Here is a 24,585-nt window from a genome sequence, read left to right as displayed (position 1 = left end):
CGAGCTCAGCTCGGGCTTACCGCCAGGAAGGTTAAGCTCTCCCACTAATGCTGGGAATACACGGTTCGTTTTTGCCTTCGTTTAAACCTTCGTTTCGATTGTGCCTTTTGTCCTTTTCGATCCCGAAATAATCGGTCATACGGTTAATATCACCACCCACGGTTTCGGTTTTTTTTTTCGATTCTGATGGTTTCGTTTTTCCAATGATCGAAGGCTGCAAAGAAACGAAACGAAAATCCCTTTTTACAGGGACGGACTAGCATAAACGAATATATAATCGATCTGAACAGCCATCAAGCCTACCAATGGCTCGATTAGATGGATAAAGAGAGATAATATCAAACATGTTCGATCACTAGTCGTTCGTTTTTGGGGTCTATTAATCGAAACCATAATGAGATTATGACTATTTTCACATACGTTTTCAACACTCGATTCGTTTACCGAACGAATCGAAGGTTTAAACGAAGGCAAAAACGAACCGTGTATTCCCAGCATAACTTAGTCATGGAGAGGGCTGTTATCTGACTTTTATTATCTTAACTGTACCTGGACTATTTACCTTTTCTCTGCTAGAGGAGAGTCCATTACTTCACAGACTGCTCTGAAAGACTCATTTTGAATGCTGAGTGTTGTGTAATCATATTATAGAATGATGCAATGTTAGAAAAAACACTATATACCTGAAAATAAAAGTATGAGAATATTTTCTTTGCTGCTAATCTTCTAGTAATTATTCATAGTACACAACCAATTCACTATATCATTTTTTTTTTTTCGCTTCAGTGTCTCTTTAAGGTTGCATTCATAGTGGGACATTGCTGCAGAGCTGCGTTATAAAGACTTATAATGCAGCTTACCGCACTACAATGTTAATCCTATGGGACATTCACAGTGTGACATTAGCGTTGCATTGTAACATCTAGCGTCATGGTAACTCACTGCTTGCAGTGCGTTGCCTCTAAACGCACAAGTTACCAGGTACAGGAAAGCATACTTTTCATTGCCTGTATGCTTTCCTTTACCTACTGTATGCAATGGTAATGCAGCGTTAATGTGCGTTACCACTTTTTTTTTTTTGCGTTGTAATGCTGCGTTGACTTTAACATTACAATGCAATGTCCCACTGTGAATGTGACCTAAAGGATCTCGCAGGTGATGTCCCACCCAGGCTTTAGGCACAGTTGGTTGAGAAATCAGTGAACCTAGCTGTATGCATTTGGAAGAACATGCAAACTCTATGCAGGTTGTGTCCTTGGCAGGGCTTGAATTCAAGACTGTAGGGCTGTATAAGAAGCTTGAGCTTATATTATCCTTGTCTGGTCTAAGTCTGGGTTCACACATGCAGCTTCTGGGAGACTTGTGGCTGCTCGTTTAGCCAATGCAACTGCTACTGAGCATAAAAGCATTCAGCATTGGTTCCTGGCATTTTGTCGTTGCATCTTGGAGCCCCCATAGGGAGGCACGGAATGGCTCATATGTATCAGTCTCGGACACTACATGTAACATCCAAATTGAGATGATGGGATCTACCTGGCATTTACGTGAACAACATGAAAAGCAGTACCCGTTGTTTCAAAACTGCTTCTTTTCTTCTCCTCTGCCCCCTTTGTCTCCCCTGATTTCTCACCTCCAAGACAGTTCAATGCTGTTCTGAACTCACCGCAGGCTCCGTCTCAATGGGCCCCTGCTCACAGTAATGACATCAATGCAAAAGGGCGCCAGGTTATTAATCGATATTTTGTAAACTGCAGACTACCGGTATACAGGTCCTTCTAAAAAAATTAGCATATTGTGATAAAGTTCATTATTTTCTGTAATGTACTGATAAACATTAGACTTTCATATATTTTAGATTCATTACACACAATTGAAGTAGTTCAAGCCTTTTAGTGTTTTAATATTGATGATTTTGGCATACAGCTCATGAAAACCCAAATTTCCTATCTCAAAAGAATTAGCATATTTCATCCGACCAATAAAAGAAAAGTGTTTTTAAAGCAAAAAAAGTCAACCTTCAAATAATTATGTTCAGTTATGCACTCAATACTTGGTCGGGAATCCTTTTGCAGAAATGACTGCTTCAATGCGGCGTGGCATGGAGGCAACCAGCCTGTGGCACTGCTCAGGTGTTATGGAGGCCCAGGATGCTTCGATAGCGGCCTTAAGCTCATCCAGAGTGTTGGGTCTTGCGTCTCTCAACTTTCTTCTCACAATATCCCACAGATTCTCTAAGGGGTTCAGGTCAGGAGAGTTGGCAGGCCAATTGAGCACAGTAATACCATGGTCCGTAAACCATTTACCAGTGGTTTTGGCACTGTGAGCAGGTGCCAGGTCGTGCTGAAAAATGAAATCTTAATCTCCATAAAGCTTTTCAGCAGATGGAAGCATGAAGTGCTCCAAAATCTCCTGATAGCTAGCTGCATTGACCCTGCCCTTGATAAAACACAGTGGACCAACACCAGCAGCTGACATGGCACCCCAGACCATCACTGACTGTTGGTACTTGACACTGGCATTTCCCTCTCCCCAGTCTTCCTCCAGACTCTGGCACCTTGATTGCCGAATGACATGCAAAAGTTGCTTTCATCCGAAAAAAGGGCTTTGGACCACTGAGCAACAGTCCAGTGCTGCTTCTCTGTAGCCCAGGTCAGGCGCTTCTGCCGCTGTTTCTGGTTCAAAAGTGGCTTGACCTAGGGAATGAGGCACTTGTAGCCCATTTCCTGCACATGCCTGTACACGGTGGCTCTGGATGTTTCTACTCCAGACTCAGTCCACTGATTCTGCAGGTCTCCCAAGGTCTGGAATCTGTCCTTCTCCACAATCTTCCTCAGGGCACGGTCACCTCTTCTCGTTGTGCAGCGTTTTCTGCCACACTTCCTTCCCACAGACTTCCCACTGAGGTGCCTTGATACAGCACTCTGGGAACAGCCTATTCGTTCAGAAATTTCTTTCTGTGTCTTAGGCCCCATACACACATCAGACCATAGTCTTTTGAAAATGAAAGATCACAGACCAATCTTACCACCCTTCATGTAGTATGAGAGCCATAATCTACACAGTCTTTTCTATGGAGCTGAACTCCACATCAGAAAAAAATCTTTGCAAGATGCTGCACACACAGATGCTGTACAGACACAAAAGATCAGTATCTGCAAAAGATCTGTTCCTGCCAAAAATCCATTCCTGCAAATTGCAATGATAGTCTATGAGATCTGCAGATCATCATACACACATGATTTAACTGACATTCATCTGCAGATCAGATCCACCAGGATGGATTTTCAGATCTGCAGATGATTGCTTGATCTGCAGATGAATGTCAGTTAAATCATGTGTGTATGATGATCTGCAGATCTCATAGACTATCATTGCAATTTGCAGGAATGCATTTTTGGCAGGAACAGACCTTTTGCAGATACTGATCTTTTGTGTCTGTACAGCATTTGTGTGTGCAGCATCTTGCAAAGATTTTTTTCTGATGTGGAGTTAAGCTCCATAGAAAAGACTGTGTAGAATATGGCTCTCATGGTACATGAAGGGTGGTAAGATTGGTCTGTGATCTTTCATTTTCCAAAGACTATAGTCTGATGTGTGTATGAGCCTTTACCCTCTTACTTAAGGATATCAATGATGGCCTTCTGGACAGCAGTCAGGTCGGCAGTCTTACCCATGATTGCGGTTTTGAATAATGAACCAGGCTGGGAGTTTTTAAAAGCCTCAGGAATCTTTTGCAGGTGTTTAGAGTTAATTAGTTGATTCAGATGATTAGGTTATTAGCTCATTTAGAGAACCTTTTCATGATATGCAAATTTTTTGAGATAGGAATTTTGGGTTTTCGTGAGCTGTATGCCAAAATCAATATTAAAACAATAAAAAGGCTTGAACTACTTCAGTTGTGTGTAATGAATCTAAAATATATGAAAGTCTAATGTTTATCAGTACATTACAGAAAATAATGAACTTTATCACAATATGCTAATTTTTTGAGAACAACCTGTATATCTCCCTGCCTTTGCTCACATTAGTACTCATTAGCAGCTCATATTCCCAAACTCTATTTGCAGAGATCATAATTGCCAATGAGATGCAAATAATTCAGATTTGCATGCAAATTGTATATGCAGAAGCTTGTGCACTACCAGTGTAGCACAGGGTAATAGTGTTTATTGTACAGTCTGGTGGTGACATGCCTGTAATGTAAGAGGTAAAATAAATAATGCACGTACAGTGTATTGCTTTATTGATCAGGACCACACAGTCCCTTTTTCAGTTATGTTTAGTGTTTGGCACAATTTTTGGCCTGAGGATGTGGGTCCAGAACCACAAAACACGCTGACAGTGCATAATTTCATTTCTATATGAAGTTGTCTTTGAGGTAAGCCACTTCTTTTTTGCACTTTAAATTTTTAATCTTATTTTTTTTTTTTTTTACCTCTGGGTGCCTCTTTATCCCCTCTTTCCAGCACAGATGAGATCACCTTACTCACCTGCCCCCTTGTTGGAAGAGGTTAGCTCATTGCTCAGCTGTAATGCTGGTCAGAGACTCCCTTTCCTCTCCATCTTCCTCCCTTCTCATGATGTAATAAAGCATTAACCCCGCCTGCACTTTAACCAGCATAGCAGAGGGAAAGACTGATACTTTCTTCTAGCTCCTCCTTTGTGACTAATGCAAGATGCGGGTGATCATTGGATTGGGGGGCTGAAGTTTGGATGACTTTCTTTCAAATACAGTTGCCCGGTCATCTCCACAGCAAATGGACCTGTAAGACCCAATCAACCAAGTCCGGTCCTGTCAGTTTTGCATCCGTTTTCTTTCAGTGTCTTCACACATACGAGGTGTACATTTCCAATCCAGTTAGGTAAAACTGATGCAAACTGTCAGGACTGGACCGGAAAGGAAATGTACAGATTTATGTGAACCTTCCCTCCCCCCCCCCAAAAAAAAAAACTGTTGAATTATGATACTGCTATGATGTGGCAGTTATCTATCTGACTTGACCAATGAATAGATTTAAATCCTCAGACCCAAGAGAGTTTCATCTGCTAATTCCCCCCTGTAAAGTCTGTTTCTGCCACTCTGTCCTTGAAAATGGTGCATCATTTAACCCATTAGCAGCCTCAAATGAAATTTTTGGTTTAGACTGTTGTGCAATGTAAATCTCTGCTAGCAAAACTCGTTTGGTTGCCTAGTGCAGCCAAAAGAGCAGGTGGTAGGGAGCAGTTATAAAGTTACCTGTTCCAGATAGCTTTTTTTTCTTTTTTTTTCCTCCATCAGTGGCTCTGAACAACTGACAGGTCGTTTGGGTCCCGATCATATCGGGATCCAGGAAACTTTGTAAGCGTTACAGCGCACTCTGGTGGTGGGAGAGTGGTGAAAGAAGAGACTCTTCCATTACCCCTCTTTCACCAACAGGTGGCGCTGTAACGTTGACACGGTCGCCTGTATCCCGATCATGTGTCATATCATGTGATCGGAATAGCGAAGACCTGTCGGGGTTACATTGGCGCCACTGTGGAGAAAAGAGGATGCCGACCCAGCCGTCTGGACAGGTATCTGTAAATGCTCTCTGCCTCCCACTCTGAATACCCTGCTAGCTTGCCAGGATGGGGAAGGCACACTTCCCCAGCAGCAGGAAAAATTTGACCCTGCAGCCAAATATTTTTTTTAGTTTTATTTCGCTGCTAAAGGGTTAAAAATGTTAGGCTGTGCATAACGAGAAATGGCAGTTACTCGATGCAGCAGTTTGTGGCTAGAGCGGGTAACAAGTCCAGCTGCCAGTTTGCACAGGAAAAGACTAGTGCATGTTAACATTCTCCAGGCATGTTTTATTGCATTGATTTATTTGAAATTGCATTTGTTTGCTTTACTGTTCATCTTTTGAACCTAAATAAAAAGTATAGTGCAGCATTGTGACTTCAACTGCCAAAATGACGTTTAAATTCATATTTAAATTATGACTAAAAATCCCCTTTGTTCTGTCGCCGAAGCAGTTTCTCTGCTCGTGGCTACAAACGTGTGGAGCCGGTTATCCGGATCTGAAAACAAAGCGCCAGCAAACAATGGATTACTTTCCCAGAGCCTGAAAGGCATCGACAAAATGGTGGAGCTTTGCAGCTCCAGGAGCACGCTGATGTGCTGGGGCTGTTAGCTAGATGTAAATGCAAAGAAAATGTATGCTGGCTAAGCGCAGTCCAAAAATGTGACACACATGCTGGGAATACAGAGAACAGTGACTAACGAAGCTTGGTAGCTTTGACAGTACATAGACCGAGAACACACAAAATGCGAGCACAGTCCTAGAACAAAAGACATCCTCAGCATGTCTGAAGGCAGTAAAGTACGACGCTTGCTGATTATCCACAAAATGGTGGAAGTTAGCGCTGGTAGAAGCATGCTTATGTATACAGGATGTTAGCTTAACATTGTACAAAGGTGAGTGTGGGATTAACATGATATGCTCTTATGAAATGTAATAGACGTATGAGGAAATTACATATATGTATGCATATGCAAAAGACAAGCAGAATTTCTGAACAAAAGAGCGACTTCCTCAGTGTGGCTGAAGGCAGGAACAACAGAAGTGTGCTGATGTGTAAAAGCCGTTAGCTAGTTAGCTAGTAATATGAGAAAGCATGCAGGGCAAGCACAGTTGCAGAACGTGAGAGAAAGAGACAGACATGGCGGAAGGCTGTCTCTAAAGCACAGACAGGGCCTGAGCTATTTCTCTATTGTAAAAAAATATACATTTTTTTTTTTTTTAGTTTTCATTTTCTCTTATATATATCCTAGTTTTCACTTTCCCTATAGAAGTTACAGTTAAGGTTACCGTAGTGTTTGTTACGCTTCTTGTATGGTAGTCTTTTTATACAAGTCTCATTAAGCATTCTGTTGCCATGGAGATTTTACTGATAGCGAGCTTGCATTTGTTAGGAACTTGTTGCTGCAGTTAAAACGAGCATCTACTTATTTCTCTAAAGCCGTATTTTCCTGACAAAGGTTATGGTATTCCTAGGCCGTTTTTGATTTTTAAAACTGAAATAAATTCCCTTATGTTTTCAAAAATAAAATTAACCTGGAAAGGGTTAAACTTGTGTTTTCACAACCTAGCTCTTTTATGCCTTTTCTAGCGGTACAGTATTCTAGTTAAAATGCTTTTACTTTGTTTCTTATTTTGAATTTCAAATGCACAAAAGTAATAGATTCAAATTTCCACAACAAAACGTTGTCCACTTAAATGTCTAAACCCTCTTGTGATTCACACTTTTTTTTTTGGTGGGGGGAATACACTCTTGCCCTTAGATACAGAGACGGAATAATTGTGTTTTGAAGTAGAAGCTTGCATCATTGTTTGCAATAAAAAGAAACAAAAACAGCTAGCGTTAGAATTAGGAGAGAAGTTGGGAAAGAAAATCTGTCAGCAGATTGGGAAAAGAATAAAGGGGGGGGGGGGATAGACTAGTGGTGTTTAGCTTGGACATGTCCAGTTTATTCCATTAGTTCTGTTGGTAGTGTTTAGAAAGAGCTGGACTTTGAGCATGGGATTAGAGACAGTAGAAGGGGGAAGGGTTCTGCCTTCCCATAGTGATGCAGATAGGGGATGACGGCAATGCAGAAAGCGAACGACTGCAGCGCAGAAAATGGGTGATGGTGGTGTGGATAGTGGGCAACGGCAGAACAGAAAGTGGGTGATGGTGGTGTAGATGGTGACAATAGTGCAGATTGTGGGTGAGATAAACACATGCATATTCCCTGCTTGCTGGCAGTGGATGTCTGGATCCTCTTTGACTCCCCGGTGGTCGATAGGCTGGCCGCTGGATCATTAGGCAGCATACACATGCTGCTCTCACCACTCCTGAAACCCTGTGCTTCAGTCATGTGGGAAAAAGGGGGGGGGGGGTACAGGCATCCTCAAAGCCCTGGCCCCATCAACTTTAGTAGCTCCATCTGGCTAATCATACATGTGAGGATAGGGCCAAAAATGGAGAGTGGCAGCAGCCAATGAGGATGGGGGGGGGGGGGGGGTGGAAACAGAGACAGTCAAGGGGCAGAGAATAAGTAGACAGCACCTGCAATTAGTCTTTCAGCACTTGTGCATACTGCATGGGTGGGCACCTATGTGACCCCCCCCCCCCCTCCCCTACCTTTTTGTAGAGGATTGTTACTCCCCTGGTTTTAATGTAGCTGTATAATGGTAAACAGTTGCATGGTCTACCTAAATGAACATGCATACAGTTAATTTTTGGTTGTGCCCAAACACCACAGTCTCCACGTGTTTCATAGAACAAATAAATATCGTGTACCTCCCCACAGTAAACATGTCTTGTATAAAATTGATATCTCTGCTAATAAGTGTTTTATTCTCAAAAGCAATTGCTTTTAGTTGGTTCTTGTTGTGTAGTATGCAGCTCTCACATGTATGTGGATCAGGGGTGTATGGCTAGATTAGGAAATACCTAAAGGCCCAGTTAGCCAGTACTCCAGAGGATAATGTAGTGAATTGTTATCTCTTTATATAATTTCCATGTGTCCCTGCGCCCCATGTCCCTGTGTCGGTACTTTTGTGCTACTGCGCATGTCCAGCAGTGACAGCTGTTGGGACAGGGTGCTGGGCGGGCGGATAGGCATGTGTGCGGTGGACGGATGCGCGCTATAATGCTGTGGCGGTGACAGACCTAGAGACCGTTTTTAAACAGCTTAGGTCAGCTAGTCTAACATAAAAAGCAAATGTTTCAGGACCACCAGGCAGGCAAACTACAAGCATTCTGAAATGTCTATATAGCCTTCCTTGTCTTTTAGGCATCAAATAGCTTTATTTTCTGATCTTTAAAGGAGTACTGCAGGGGGTAGGGGAAAAAAAAAAAAAAAAAAAAAAGAGTTGAACTTACCTGGGCCTTCTAATGGTCCCCCGCAGACTTCCTGTGTCCACGCAGCCAGTTATCAGTGCTCTGGTCCCTGCCTCTGGTTCACTTCCAGAATTTGGGACTTTAAAGTCGGAAAACCACTGCGCCTATGAGTCGTGCCCTCACTCCCACTGACGTCACCAGGAGTGTATTGCACAGGCCCAGTATGGTCTGCTCCTGCGCAATATACTCCTGTTGACGTCAGCGGAAGCGAGGACACTGCCGCTCAGGTGCAGTGGTCTTCCGACTTTAAAGTCGGAAATTCCAGAAGTGAACCAGAGACGAGGAACGGAGCATCGGTGAATGGCTGCGCAGGCACAGGATGTCTGCGGTGGACCATTAGAAGCCCCGAGTAAGTTCAACTCTTGCCGCAACACATTGTGTGAAAGGACCTGTCAACTGGTGACAACTCTTAATGGCTTTTAAGATGTAATGAGTTCATTAGGGTAATGGCCCTTGTCAATAAAATGTGGTCTAGTGGAAGGATAGACAAATTTTCACATGCATGCTGCTTTTTTTTTTTTTTTTTTTTTTATTGATAGTAAACAAAGTTGACTAAAATGTTTATTATGAATCCTTTCAATATGAAAGTGCTGAGTTTTTCTCAGGGTAGGAACACACTAGGCAGAATCACATATACGTTTTTTCCATAGCACATAGTGGAAAACGCATATGCGATTCTGCCTAGTGTGTTCCTAACCTTAAAGTGGAATTTTCATTCACGGACTCAATTCTATTTTAATACATGTAATATATTTTGCAAGGGGAAATAAAATCCTTCACCTGGGAGTAAGCACACAGTTGTGGTTGCCCAACCAATTAAAGTCCCCACCTTTGACACAGGAGACCAAGGTTTGAATCTTTGAGTCTTTGGGCAACAGGGTGTCCTATAGCTGCAGACCTCAAGCGCTTTGTCTGTCAGGAGAAAAGTACTTTACAAATTTTAACATTATTATATGGCCCAAGATGGCACTGCAAACGAATCCCTTATTAACGGATATTTTTTTTTTTTTTTTAGTGACTCTAGTACTTCCAGCATGGCTATGCCTTATGCATATTAGACCTCTTGGACTAGTGATTTTTTTTCTCTGTTGAATAAAGACCTTAACCACAAGTTCACTATTAACCGCAAGTTCACGTGGACACAGTTTAACCACTCAAGGACCAGGGGATTTTCCCCTTGTCTGTGCTGCGTGGGCTTTTCAGCTCACAGCACAGATCGTGTTGGCAGCATGGCGATCAGACTTCTCCCCCCCCCCCCCCCCCCCCAGCAGGATGTCCTGCTGGGGGGGGGGGGGTCTGATCGCCGCCGGCTATAACTGATTTGTGAGGGGGGGGCTCCTCAAAACCCCCCGTCCGCAGTGTTTTCTGCCCTCCCATCCTCTCCCTCCCTCTCCATCTGTGCTGCGCAGGACGGATATCCGTCCTGCGCCTCCTAGGATAGGCTTTAGCCTATCAGATCCCAGCAATCCCCCGGCCAATCAGAGGCCGGGGATCGCCGATCTCCTTTACGGCGCTGCTGAGCAGCAACGCCGTATGATGTAAACAGCGGGGATTTCTTCCCTGCGTGTTTACGCATGCGAGCCGCGGTCGGCAGCTCGCACACTGTTCACGGAGACACCCTCCGTGAACTGGCATGGAAAGGCCGCTTCCATGCTATACCACTAACGACCTGCCGACGCCTATCGGCGTTAGGCTGTTGTTAAAGAGAACCCGAGGTGGGAATTACTAATACTATTGGGGCACAGAGGCTGGTTGCGCACACTAAGACCAGCCTCTGTTGCCCCATCGTGTGCCTCCATGTCCCCCCTGCTCGCCGCCACAGACCCCGCAGTGCTGGCGACACGCAGCGTGTCGCCAGCACAATGTTTACCTTAGCGCTGTCTGTCAGCGCCGCTCCCCCGCCTCCTCCGCATCGCCGCTACCCGCCCGTGTCACTTCCCTCCTATCAGTGGGAGGGAAGGGACACGGGTGGGTGTGCCGATGCGGAGGAGGCGGGGGAGCGGCGCTGACAGACAGCGCTAAGGTAAACATTGTGCTGGCGACACGCTGCGTGTCGCCAGCACTGCGGGGTCTGTAGCGGCGAGCAGGGGGGACATGGAGGCACACGATGGAGCAACAGAGGCTGGTATTGGTGTGCGCAACCAGCCTCTGTGCCCCAATAGTATTAGTAATTCCCACCTCGGGTTCTCTTTAAGTGGTTAAAGGGCTTCCGAGGCCAAGTGTTTAAAAAAAAAAAGTTATGTACCTGTATCACTTTGGAGGACACGCAACAGGCTGTTTCCTGTAGCGTGGATCGGGGGGCTGGCCCTAGAGCTGCGCAGCGGCTATGCGGAGTGTGCAGCCGCGACCAGGGCCGGCGGCCATCTTTATACAGGCAGGAGAGCTTGACCCTGGCCGTGGGGTCGGGAGCCGTCCGGGTAGGGGAGGCTATGAGCGGCGGGGACCCGGCGGAACGGCACGGACGGCGTCCTCCGTGTCCTCCAAAGTGATACAGGTACATAACTTTTTTTTTTTTTTTTTTTAAACATTTGGCCTCGGAAGTCCTTTAAGCGATTTTCTCATCACTGTATTAATGGGTGGCTTCAAATTGCATAAAGAGAGACGAACACAAGAAACAAAATTTATACGTTGGTTCAAAACTGTAGAAGAAGGTTTAAACAAGGACTTTTAACTTCTTGTGCCGGTACGATGGGTTTTAATTGCCCCAATTCTTTTTTTTTTTTTTCCTTTTGTTGTCTCATATGCTGGTAAAATGGTGTTTGTCACGGAACATCCGAGAGAAACGCAGGCGAATCAGGAAGATTTGCACAGTCGATTTTCTGGTCGCTCCCCGGTTAGATTTGCACAGTCTTTGCAGCAATCAGAAAATGACATTTTCTTTTTTTTAACTTGATCAGAGTCCCCTTCCTGGCCAGTGACTTGTTAATTAGCCAGAGGTGTAAAACTCTAAGGTTGTTCTGCTGATCACGCTCAGATGTTAATTAACACACCAAAAGTACTTTCATCCAGGGGGAGCCAGAGGAAGCTTCCCTCACAGCAGGAGACCAGACGGGCTGACTCCGTCAGCAGCAGAGAGAAATGAATGCTGTATATGATTTTAGCATGTTGTAAGGAATACCGTTCATATGAGAGGTATAAAAGTTATCTCATTCTGCTGGTCCGGATCTGGTGAATATTTTAACCACTTGAGGACCACAGTCTTTTCGCCCCTTAAAGAGAATCTGTATTGTTAAAATCGCACAAAAGTAAACATACCAGTGCGTTAGGGGACATCTCCTATTACCCTCGGACACAATTTCGCCGCTCCTCGCCGCATTAAAAGTGGTTAAAAACACTTTTAAAAAGTTTGTTTATAAACAAACAAAATGGCCACCAAAACAGGAAGTAGGTTGATGTACAGTATGTCCACACATAGAAAATACATCCAGACACAAGCAGGCTGTATACAGCCTTCCTTTTGAATCTCAAGAGATCATTTGTGTGTTTCTTTCCTCCTTCTCATGCACTGAAGTTTCAGGCTGCTTGTTTCTTCCTGCAAACAGCTTTGCCCTTGTCTGTAATTCTTCAGTATGTGAAAGCCCAGCCAGCTCAGAGAACGATTTATCCAGCTTGTAAAAGATAAGAGAGAAGAGAGAAGCTGCTCTAATCCTAAATAACAAACAGGCAGTGTGCATAGAGGGGCCTGGAAGGGGGAGTTCATAGCAGAACCACAACACTGAAGAACTTGGCAGCCTTCCAGACACAGGCCGACAAGTCTGACAGGGGAAAGATACATTGATTTATTACAGAGACAGTGATAGTATAAAGTGCTGCAGTAAGCCAGAACACATAAGAATAGCTTTTTGAACTTGTAGGATGATAAAAAACAGGATGCAATTTTTGTTACGGAGTCTCTTTAAGGACCAGAGCCTTTTTTTCAGACCACTGCATCTTTCACGGTTTATTGCTCGGTCATACAACCTACCACCTAAATGAATTTTGCCTCCTTTTCTTGTCATGAATACAGCTTTCTTTTGGTGCTATTTGATTGCTGCTGCGAGTTTTAGTTTTTATTATATTCATCAAAAAAGACATGAATTTTGTCAAAAAAATGACTAACTTTCTGTGCTGACATTTTTCAAATAAAGTAAAATTTCCTATACATTTGAGCGCGAAAGTTATTCTGCTACATGTCTTTGATAAAAAAACAAAACATTCAGTGTATATTTATTGGATTGGGTAAAAGTTATAGCGTTTACAAACTATGGTGCCAAAAGTGAATTTTCCCATTTTAAAGCATCTCTGACTTTTCTGACCACCTGTCATGTTTCATGAGGTGCTGAAATTCCAGGATAGTATAAAAAACCCCAAATGACCCCATTTTGGAAAGAAGACATCCCAAAGTATTCACTGAGAGGCATGGTGAGCTCATAGAAGATTTTATTTTTTGTCACAAGTTAGCGGAAAATGACACTTTGTGACCAAAAAAAAAGTTTCCATTTCTTCTAACTTGCGACAAAAAAAAAATGAAATCTGCCACGGACTCACTATGCTCCTCTCTGAATACCTTGAAGTGTCTACTTTCCAAAATGGGGTCATTTGTGGGGTGTGTTCACTGTCCTGGCATTTTGGGGGGTGCCTAATTGTAAGCACCCCTGTAAAGCCTAAAGATGCTCATTGGACTTTGGGCCCTTAGCGCAGTTAGGCTGCAAAAAAGTGCCACACGTGGTATTGCCGTACTCAGGAGAAGTTGTATAATGTGTTTTGGGGTGTATCTTTACACATACCCATGCTGGGTGGGAGAAATATCTCCGTAAATGACAATTTTTAGATTTTTTTTTTACACACAGTTGTCTATTTACAGAGATATTTCTCCCACTCAGCATGGATATGTGTAAAAATACACCCCAAAACACATTATACTACTTCTCCTGAGTACGGCGATACCACGTGTGGCACTTTTTTGCACCCTAACTGCGCTAAGGGGCCCAAAGTCCAATGAGTACCTTAAGGATTTCACAGGTAATTTTTCAACATTTTGGTTTCAAGACTACTCCTCACGGTTTAGGGCCCCTAAAATGCCAGGGCAGTATAGGAACCCCACAAATGACCCCATTTTAGAAAGAAGACACCCCAAGGTATTCCGTTAGGAGTATGGTGAGTTCATAGATTTTTTTTTTTTTTTTGTCACAAGTTAGCGGAAATTGATTTTAATTGTTTTTTTTTTTTTTTTTTTCACAAAGTGTCATTTTCCGCTAACTTGTGACAAAAAAATAAAATCTTCTATGAACTCGCCATACTCCTAACGGAATACCTTTGGGTGTCTTCTTTCTAAAATGGGGTCATTTGTGAGGTTCCTATACTGCCCTGGCATTTTAGGGGCCCTAAACCGTGAGTAGTCTTGAAACCAAAATGTCGCAAAATGACCTGTGAAATCCTAAAGGTACTCATTGGACTTTGGGCCCCTTAGCGCACTTATGGTGCAAAAAAGTGCCACACGTGGTACCGCCGTACTTAGGAGAAGTAGTATAATGTGTTTTGTGGTGTATTTTTACATATGACCATGCTGGGTGAGAGAAATATCTCTGTAAATGACACATTTTTGATTTTTTTTTTTTACACACAATTGTCCATTTACAGAGAGATTTCTCCCACCCAGCATGGGTATGTGTAAAAATACACCACAAAACAAATTATACTACTTTTCCTGAGTACGGCGATACCACATGTGTGACACTTTTTTACAGCTTAGGTGCGCTAAGGTGCCCAACGTCCTATTCACAGGTCATTTTGAGGCATTTGTTTTCTAGACTACTCCTCACGGTTTAGGGCCCCTAAAATGCCAGGGCAGTATAGGAACCCCACAAGTGACCCCATTTTAGAAAGACACCCCAAGGTATTCCGTTAGGTGTATGTTGAGTTCATAGAAGATTTTATTTTTTTGTCACAAGTTAGTGAAAAATGACACTTTGTGAAAAAAACAATAAAAATCAATTTCCGCTAACTTTTGACAAAAAATAAAATCTTCTATGAACTCGTCATACACCTAACAGAATACCTTGGGGTGTCTTTTTTTCTAAAATGGGGTTACTTGTGGGGTTCCTATACTGCCCTGGCATTTTACGGGCCCGAAACCGCGAGTAACCAAATTTCTCAAAATGACTGTTCAGGGGTATAAGCATCTGCAAATTTTGATGACCGGTGGTCTGAGGGGGCAAATTTTGTGGAACCGGTCATAAGCAGGGTGGCCTCTTAGATGACAGGTTGTATTAGGCCTGATCTGATGGATAGGAGTGCTAAGGGGTGACAGGAGGTGATTGATGGGTGTCTCGGGGTGGTTAGAGGGGAAAATAGATGCAATCAATGCACTGGGGAGGTGATCGGAAGGGGATCTGAGGGTTTGGCCGAGTGATCAGGAGCCCACACGGGGCAAATTAGGGCCTGATCTGATGGGTAGGTGTGCTAGGGGGTGACAGGTGGTAACAGGAGGTGATTGATGGGTGTCTCAATGTGTGATTAGACAGGGGAAATGGATGCAAGCAATGCACTGGCGAGGTGATCAGGGCTGGGGTCTGAGGGCATTCTGAGGGTGTGGGCGGGTGATTGGGTGCCCTAGGGGCAGATGGGGGTCTAATCTGATGGGTATCAGTGACAGGGGCTGATTGATGGGTGATCAGTGGGTGATTAGATGGCAGAACATATGTAAACAATGCACTTTGGAGGTGATCTGAGGGTAGGTCTGGGGCAATCTGATGGTGTGGGAGGGTGATCAGATGCCCGTAAGAGGCAGGTTAGGGTCTGATCTGATAAGTGGCAGTGACAGGTGGTGAATGACGGGTGATTGACAGGTGATTACAGGGGAGAATAGATGTATACAGTACACGGGGGGGGGGAGGTCTGGGGGGGGGGTCTGAGGTCGTTCTGAGGGTGTGGGTGGGTGATTGGGTGTCCTAGGGGCAGATAGGGGTCTAATCTGATGGGTAGCAGTGACAGGGGGTGATTGATGGGTAATTAGTGGGTGTTTAGAGAACCGATGTAAACACTGCACTTGGGAGGTGATCTGATGTCGGATCTGCGGGTGATCTATTGGTGTGGGTGGGTGATCAGATTGCCCGCAAGGGGCAGGTTAGGGGCTGATTGATGGGTGGCAGTGACGGGGTGATTGACGGGTGATTGACAGGTGATCAGTGTGTTATTACAGGGGTGGATAGAGGAATACAGTACACAGGGGGGGTTTCTGGGGAGAATCTGAGGGGTGGGGGGTGATCAGGAGGGAGCAGGGGGCAGTTTAGGGTTAAAAAAAAAAAAATAGCGTTGACAGATAGTGACAGGGAGTGATTGATGGGTGATTAGGGGGGTGACTGGGTGCAAATAGTGGTCTGGGGGGTCGGCAGGGGGGGGGGGGGTCCTGAGGGGTGCTGTGGGCGATCAGGGGGGGGGGGGAATCAGTGTGCTTGGGTGCAGACTAGGGTGGCTGCAGCCTGCCCTGGTGGTCCCTCGGACACTGGCCCTCCTCCGCCGATGGACGTATTGCGGTTGTTTGGGCTCAGCCCTTGCCGCCGCCCATCAGCTTAAGGCGGTCGGCAAGTGGTTAATATTAAATTGAGGCCACTGACCCAGAACCAAAAGGTATTCCGCTATTTCGTAACTGGGCATGCAAAAGCACCCGAGTTTGATGTCCTATGAACTGTCCTATTCTAAGGAACATGAATCTCTGGCCGTTAAGTGTGTGCTGGAAGCGTAAGCCGAGATATGAAAAATGTCATATTTGGTGGGTACGAGGAATCCACCCAGGGAATTAACCACACCCTGTCCAGCCCCTGGGCTGGACCTGAGACTCCACCCAAAGATGGGGATCAGTCAAGTGTTTTCCAGGGACTCCTTCCTCATTCCTCCAAATTCCATCTTCATGGGAGCATGCTGCCACTTTGAGGAACAGTGGCGGCCATCCTGTCTGAACTTTGCTCCTGAACTGAACTGAAACCAAGAACTTAATGAGTTTTCCCAGAAAGGACATATTTCCACCAACCTAAGTATTTTATTCCATTTTTGTTTTATTTCATACTGCGCTATTATTTGTTTCTAATTGTGGATTTTAACGATTTTCTGTATATATTAATTATTTATCTTGCATATGTAATAAACGACGCTAATGTCCTTTATTTGTTCAGCTACCCTATTATTCAGTCGCACAAACTGAACCCTGGTTTCTGAAGAGTCACTACTATTGTTGATAGCTAGATAAAATAGAGTGTGGTAACCGTTTTATTTGCAGGTCTAGAGTCAGTCGGTCAGTGGGCTCCTCTGTCCCATGGTAACAGAGGTGGTGGCAGTTATATCCTGAAAAAGTGTGTAATTTGTATCACCGTAACTCACAGGCTCCCTTCTAGTCGGTCTGCTGCCAAAATTTCTGCGGTTTTGGCGATTGCGACCACAGATTGCATGGTCTGTGTGCTGAAACCGATTGGAAGGCATTGTGCGGTCCGGCCACTAGGGGCCCTGTGACAGTGGTAAATGCCAATATTCATTTTAGTGCATGTGGTCAGCCCAGTCATGTTTGAACTCTAATTTATGATGTCTCCCTATCATCCGGAGTCCGTTGTATGTCATGTTTTAGGAAAATGGTGATCTTATCTTTTTAGCTAGAATGCCTGTGAAACACTTCTGAAGTGCCAATTAAGGCATCTAATTACATTTATTTATGATTGCAAAACAATGTTTCTCCTCTATGTCCAATGTATATAAGCTGTGTATTTTAAAATCTTGTCAGTATATGCTGGAGCCAAGTCCAATGAAGGCTTATTAGCCAAAAGCTTACTTTTATCTCTAAGTTAGCCAGTAAATGGTATCATCCTTATTCAAAATGTCTTGAATAAAGACCTTAAAGTGGTGTGGAACTCAGCATTTCGTCTTTGCGCTAAAAGATTTGCTGCATAAAATCTACTGCAACAAAAAAAATTGTAGCAGAACAAAATTCAGTTGAACACTGCACTTTGTTCTTCAGTGGAACTGGCCTAATCTGAATAGGTGATAACATTTGTTTACATTCCTTTGTTAGATACATTTCGTATATGGCTAGCAGCAAGTTTAAACTGAACTGCACTGAGCTGAGAAGCAGAGAGGTGAGAAATGATCACTAGATAGATTTTAATATATAAATACAGCAGGTATGTATAAATTAAATGGCAGCTTTCCAAAACTATAACCTGTACTTTGGGAACTTGTAATTTGTAAACAGGCAATATTACTTGTACACAAAAAAAATATGACTGTATGGGTAATAAAAAGTAGGAAGACACATTTTTGTTGAATGTAGTGTCAGAGTTTTATCCCACTTTAAACCTTAGCTCAGGCCTGGCTTTGTTTTTTTTTTTTATAATCTTAGTGCTTTTGTATGACTCCAGGTCCTACACATCTTTCCTTCCTGGAAGTTGAATGACTCTTAGGAAAAAAAACAAAAAACAAACTGTCAGCCATCTGCTTTTTTTTTTTTTTTTTTTTTTTTTAATGTGGTTATGTGGATCAGACTACAACTGTGTTGTAAGTTAGTAGTGGTAAAGTGATCGTCTGGGGACAATAGAAAACTGTGTACTTGGTGGGGATAACATTTCATGTAGTCTCTTTGAAAATGAACACTCTGTTGACTCATTTATTTTAATTACATGACTCCTTTGTATCAATAACACATTTTCATGTGCAGGCCATGCTCCATATTTCTTTTCTGTCCATGTTAACCTGACCTTGATGTCATCTACTAGTGATTTTCTATAGTGATTGACCTCTTAACTGTGTAATAGCCTTTAAATGACTGCTATTATTTCAGCCGAAGGCCTGTACATGTAACACAGTTCAGTGCAGTTAATCACACCTTTTAATGAAATATAAATAACGTAAAAACATGCTAGAGCTGTCATTGTACTGTGGTGCACTCAACGGTGTTTGTAGTGCCTACTGAATTTTTCTATAAAACACTTAGAGAGGTGTGTGTGTGTGTGTGTGTGTGTGTCAATCATATTCAGTAGGTATTGGTTCTGGTGTTCCTGATTTGATCTTGCAATGATGGTGTTCCTGATTTGTTCTTGCTATGCACTCTAAGGGTACAAAGTGTGGACCATGCGCTTAGAACAGGGACGTCTAGCAAAAGTAGATTATAACTTTTTGTTTTACAAGCCTTAAGAACTGGTGATATGAAACATTTTTAAATATGAGTTCCCTGGAATCTCACAGTCCTATTTGTTATTAAAAGTTTAAAATCTACCTTTAAAGCAGTAGGATCAGCCATACTATGTCAGGGGAAAAACACACATATATATAAGTAGATAAATACTTGACCTTCTTACATAACACATGTATTGTATTGTTCTGTCCACGTTTTGATTTCAGTGAATTTTATGTAGTAAATGAAGAGAATTCTGTTCCTGGTGGGGGCCATGTCTTTCGCCCACAGCAGAGACTAAATCCTGATGTAATTCTTCCCTTAACTTTTTTTTATTTTCTCCTCCAATCACTGAGTCTGAGGTGCCTTGCTTGTAAACATAAGTGAGCAGGGGATCAGGTTTCAGATAAGCAGCTGGCAGGGAAATAAAGGGAAGAGGAGGAATATATTATAGATAAAATGAACCCCCAGCATGCAACTGTTTAGCACTGATTACTAAAGGGCCAGTGCTCCTAAAGTATGTGATAACTCCAAACCATAACAGCAGAAAAAGTGTAGCAAGTTTTGAATGCAGGATTAGCATCTTTATCACTTAATACACTCAGACCACGAGCTGTTGAAATTTGATTTTTGTGGTGACAATCCTGCTTTAAAATTTTTACTGACTCTGGTACATGATGGAAGTTATTTTCCTTAATAGTGGTCTGCTCACAAACAGACAGATCTTGAGCTTATATGTCCCTTAGGCTAGGTTCCACCAAAGCTGTACTCAAACTGCCAACAGAAACTTACAGTGTAGTGTCCTCTCCAATGGTCTAGTTGTGGTCCAGTTGAAGCCCAGGACAGATGCATTTCCACCATAAGCTATATGGAGAATACATGCATTCTCTGGGAAAAATCGCACAGAGCACAAGAATGCTTTTCACTTCATGCAGCGAATCCAGTGGAAAATAGGATCTGTTCACTGTCCATTTTTCATTGCTGTTAAACGGACATAAACATTTAAAGCTGTGTCTTCTTAACGCTTACATTAAGGAAATGCAACTAGGTTCGGGAAATTTACATACGCATATTTATCATGCCAATTAAGGTACCCTTTAAGGTCCCATTCTTTTGTGGCTTTGCTATTGTGCTTGGGATTATTGTCTAGTTATATCACGGTGTCGGCTAAACGTTAGTGGTCGCCAAGAAGGCCTATAATTGACTCCAGAATAATTTTGTATACAGAAACATTCATGGTGAACTTAATGACTGCAAGGTTCCTAGGTCATATTTATTTATTTATTGTATTTATAAAGCGCCAACATATTGCGCAGCGCTGTCATATGGCTTCATAACAAGCCAAAATCATTTTCGCTCCACCACCATGCTTTCAGTTTTTAAGAGATGTTTATTCTGATTTGCAGTGTTATGTTTTCACCAAGTATGGTGCTGTGCATTATAGCCAGACACATAAATTTTGGTCTTGTATTTGTTTGTTTTTTTCACTGTTTCCTTGAGCACAGTCTGACTTTGGGGTGAATTTGCTGGGATGTCCACTACACTCTAGAAAGACTGACAGTCCTCTTGAATATTTCCACTTATGAATAATCTTCTTTCTGTGGAAATGAGCCCTTAACAGATTTATGGGCAGCAACAATTACTTTTTTGAGATCATTGCTGATGTTTTTCCTCCTTGACATTATGTTGACACAGACCTGAATGCGTGAGATTGGCAAAACCTACTTGACCAATTAATCGCACTTGCTTTGCAGTGCCTAGCTGTTGCATACAGTTTTAACTCCCATGGAAGTGGTAAGAGTTTACAGTTTACCTATTTTTTCACACTTTCATATGCATTTTGACTTTGAGTACTCTCATGCTATGTGCGTTGTGCTAAGATTGCAACAGTAGCGAAAAGTCACTTTGCGCAATAGAATTGCGATGCAGCACATACAGTAAAGCATATACAGTACATTGAAGGTCTGCTTCACTGCCACTTCAGCAGCCTGCTGTGCATTACTCTGACAGAACCCACCACACCCAGTTGAAATATTATTGTCGCAATGGGATAATGACTGTTGCAAGAAAATGCAAACGACGGCATATGAAAGGACCCTTAGGGTGTTTACATGCATTCAATTAATTTTGATTGGCCAGTTTTACCACTTCTATGTAGCTGAAGAACTTGCCTACACAATCTGTTCCTAGTATAAAGAATCTGTTGTGGTAAATCGGTCACTCAAAATTAATTTGTGCATGCACCCTTATGCCTGGCATACACGGGTCGACTCCCGCCGCGCCTGCGCGGATCGATTCCCGCTCGTCCCTCGTTATCAGCTGCTCGATTGTCCGCCGGCGGGGATCGAACGGGGAATCTATCCGGCAGGTCATCGGACCTGTCAGATATTATCAATCGAGCCATCAGCGGCTCGATTGATAAGGGAGAATCTATCCGTGTATGCCAGCCATTAGACCGTGGTTAAGCTATTATGGCTGGCATACAAGAATAAATTCTCCCTTATCAATCGAGCCGCTGATGGCCCGATTGAAAATATCCGACAGGTCCGATGACCTGCCGGATAGATTCCCCGCTGACGGACAATAGCGGGGAATCGAGCAGCTGATAGGGAGCGACAGCGGGGACGAGCGGGAATCGATCCGCGCGCACGAGCAGGGATGCGGCGGGAGCCTATCTGGTGGCTAATCGGGCGCCGGATCGACCTGTGTATGCCAGGCATTCTCTGGCAGGCGATCAACAGGACAGCCAGGCAACTGGCATGGTTTAGGCTGGTTTTACATCTGGCCCCCAACACACCGGAATGCCAAAAACTACATTCATATGACGGGCATAGTGTGCCGACTGGGTCATATGCATAGTGCCACCTCCTGTGCGCCCTTTGCCCACCCTCACCCTGCTGGGCTAGATGTACATCACTTTGATTCACGGATACCCCATTGTATTTGTGTCGTTCCGCGCATGACTTCCATGCATTCCATCGCTGCGGATATGCTGACAGTAGCAAGCTGTTGACTTCACGGCAGGTCAGCTGCCGATCAGGAACTTCAGGCGTAACATGACGCAAACTGGAAAGTATACTAGGCACCATAGACTTTCATCGCTGTTGTGTTAACCTGCGTGCAGAAAGAGTAACGCAATGCAATGAAACAGGCCTAGTGTAAGGGCCCATTTGCATTTAAACTGCACGCGTCTTCAAGATGCGCGGCGGCACTTCCGGGTCTCCGGGGGCGCAGACAAATAATGGGATTCGCCGCCTTCCGCGCCATTTTGGATGGAGATGCCGGCCAAATTGCAAGTGCAAGCCATTCGGCCGGGGGCGGTATTGATCCCTATGGCAGAGTTTCCCTGCGGGATTTGCCTGCGGGGAAACCCTGCGGATTCGGCGCGGAAACCGCACAAGTGAAACCGTGCCCTAAAAGTAGCCTTATAATGAAAAATATATGGCAGTCTCCATATACCTCTCACTTCAGGTTTCCTTTAAGGCCCGGTTCATATTAGCATTGTTTTACGGAACCGGACATACGGATCAGGCCAGCTGGATCCGGTGAAAATGGTCCGTTTTACAGCCAGTGTGTTGTAAAACGTCCATTTTCATTGGTTCCTATATGCTGCAAAGCCTTCCGGTTCCGCTGAGCGAAACAGTCCGAAAAATTTGGTCCTGCAGCATTTTTTTGTCCGTTCAGCAGAACGGACCACGGATCCGTATGGCCGATTTCGTTGGCAAACGCTAATGTGAACCGGGCCTAAAAGAATATAACTTTGTATGTTTAGAGCAAAATCATCCAAAGTTAAAACTAGATGGACCTCTTTTAAACAATCTCTTTTGACAGTGATTGGAAAGGAGGCAGCTCTAATTTTTAGCTATGGCCCCTTAAATATTACATATTTTCTATAATTGTCAATTGAGCTGGCTCTCTAGAATTTCCTACTGGCTCCTGGATTCAATATTAATTTGCATTATAATTTGTCTACTCTTGAAATAAACTTCCACATTTATTACATTAAAAAAAGGCTTGTCTTTGAAGCAATGTACTGTATATGTGTATTTAAAGGGAAGGTTCAGGGAGGGTGGTTAAAAAATAAAAATCAATTTCCACTTACCTGGGGCTTCCTCCAGCCCGTGGCAGGCAGGAGGTGCCCGCTCCCGGTGGTCTCCGGTGGCCGACCCGACCTGGCCAGGCCAGCTGCCAGGTCGGGCTCTTCTGCGCTCCAAGGCCCGGCACTTCTGCGTCCCACGCCGGCGCGCTGACGTCATCGGACGTCCTCCGGGCTGTACTGTGCAGGCACAGTAGTTCTGCGCCTACGCAGTACAGCCCGGCGGACGTCCGGTGACGTCAGCGCGCCGGCGTGGGACGCAGAAGTGCCGGGCCTTGGAGCGCAGAAGAGCCCGACCTGGCAGCCGGCCTGGCCAGGTCGGGTCAGCCACCGGAGACCACCGGGAGCCTGCGGAGCAGCGGCGAGGGCACCTCCTGCCTGCCACGGGCTGGAGGAAGCCCCAGGTAAGTGGAAATTGATTTTTATTTTTTAGCCACCCTCCTTGAACCTTCCCTTTAACCACTTCGCATCCAGACCTTGTTTTCCCCTTATTGACCAGAGCAGTTTTGACATTTTAGCTATGTCCCTATTCAATCAGCAATAACTTTATCCCTACTCACGACACCTAAATGATCTAGATATAATTTTTTTCAGGATAAACTAGACTTTCATTGGGGGATATTTTGTCCCGAGAATTTTTTTTTTCTGCGCATTTTAGGGGGAAAAAAAGAGGGAAAACCGTTAAAATTGCATTATTTCTCAGGTTTTCTTCAATTCTACTAAAAAATACAAAGTGCTACAGTAGGAAAAAGACATGCTATCAGTATTAAGTCCCCCAAGGATAGATAGCCAGATGTGTGCCCAGTATCAGACCCCCCAGTATAGCCAGATGTGCCCCCCAATATCAGCCTCCATTATAGCCAGATGTGTCCCCGCATTTGCGACCCCCCCACATATATATACAGCTGCGTATCCCAATTAAGCACCCCTCATTATAGCTAGGTGTCCCCAGGATCAATGTTCCCCATTATAGCCAGATGTGCCCCCAGGATTAGCGCCCCCGCCCCATTATTGCATATGTGCCCCCAGCATTAAGTTGTGCCCCCCATTATAAAATCCCCCACCCCATTACCCTGATGGGCCCCAATAATAATTTCAACCCCCCCTTCAGATTTTTATTCCCCCCACCCTCTGTTATGGGCAGCCAGATGTGCCCCCCCCCCCCCTTACCACTATGCCCCCCCCCCAGCCAGATTGTTAAAAAAAAAAGCCCCTGCAAGATGAATATCTCACCTTACCTGATTCCTGCGATCATCTTGCAGCTCCAGCCTCCATTCACCGCTCTTCACTCAGCCCTGTGACGCTAAATATCAGGGTCCTGGCTTGGGTACTAGTCACTAAGTCACTAATTGGCTACAAGGGAACATGTTCCCTTTTTGCCAATTAGTAAGACAGCTGACAGTGCCGGGGGGTGCGCTCTGAAGCGCACCTGTTCCTGCACAACAGG

The 24,585-nt window shown here is 44.1% G+C and overlaps 1 protein-coding gene across 2 annotated transcripts in view; it reads left to right on the top strand.

Moving 5' to 3' along the window:
* Positions 1-24,585, top strand: part of UHRF2 (ubiquitin like with PHD and ring finger domains 2) — a 149,221-nt gene that overhangs the window by 47,240 nt on the left and 77,396 nt on the right. The window contains exons 1-2 of one of the 2 annotated variants that reach the window (XM_068235432.1): positions 5,772-5,822; positions 17,945-18,008. The exons of the other annotated variant lie outside the window; for it this stretch is intronic. Coding sequence (XP_068091533.1) covers positions 5,806-5,822; positions 17,945-18,008 — 81 coding nt within the window. The 5' untranslated portion in view covers positions 5,772-5,805. Of the gene's footprint in view, positions 1-5,771; positions 5,823-17,944; positions 18,009-24,585 lie in introns of those variants that run through there. 2 annotated transcript variants of the gene reach the window in all.

Source organism: Hyperolius riggenbachi, chromosome 1, assembly GCF_040937935.1.
Source record: "Hyperolius riggenbachi isolate aHypRig1 chromosome 1, aHypRig1.pri, whole genome shotgun sequence".
In the NCBI taxonomy this organism is placed as follows: Eukaryota; Metazoa; Chordata; class Amphibia; order Anura; family Hyperoliidae; genus Hyperolius; species Hyperolius riggenbachi.
Note: the sequence above shows the minus strand (reverse complement) of the source record. Positions and strands in the feature narration are given on the sequence as shown.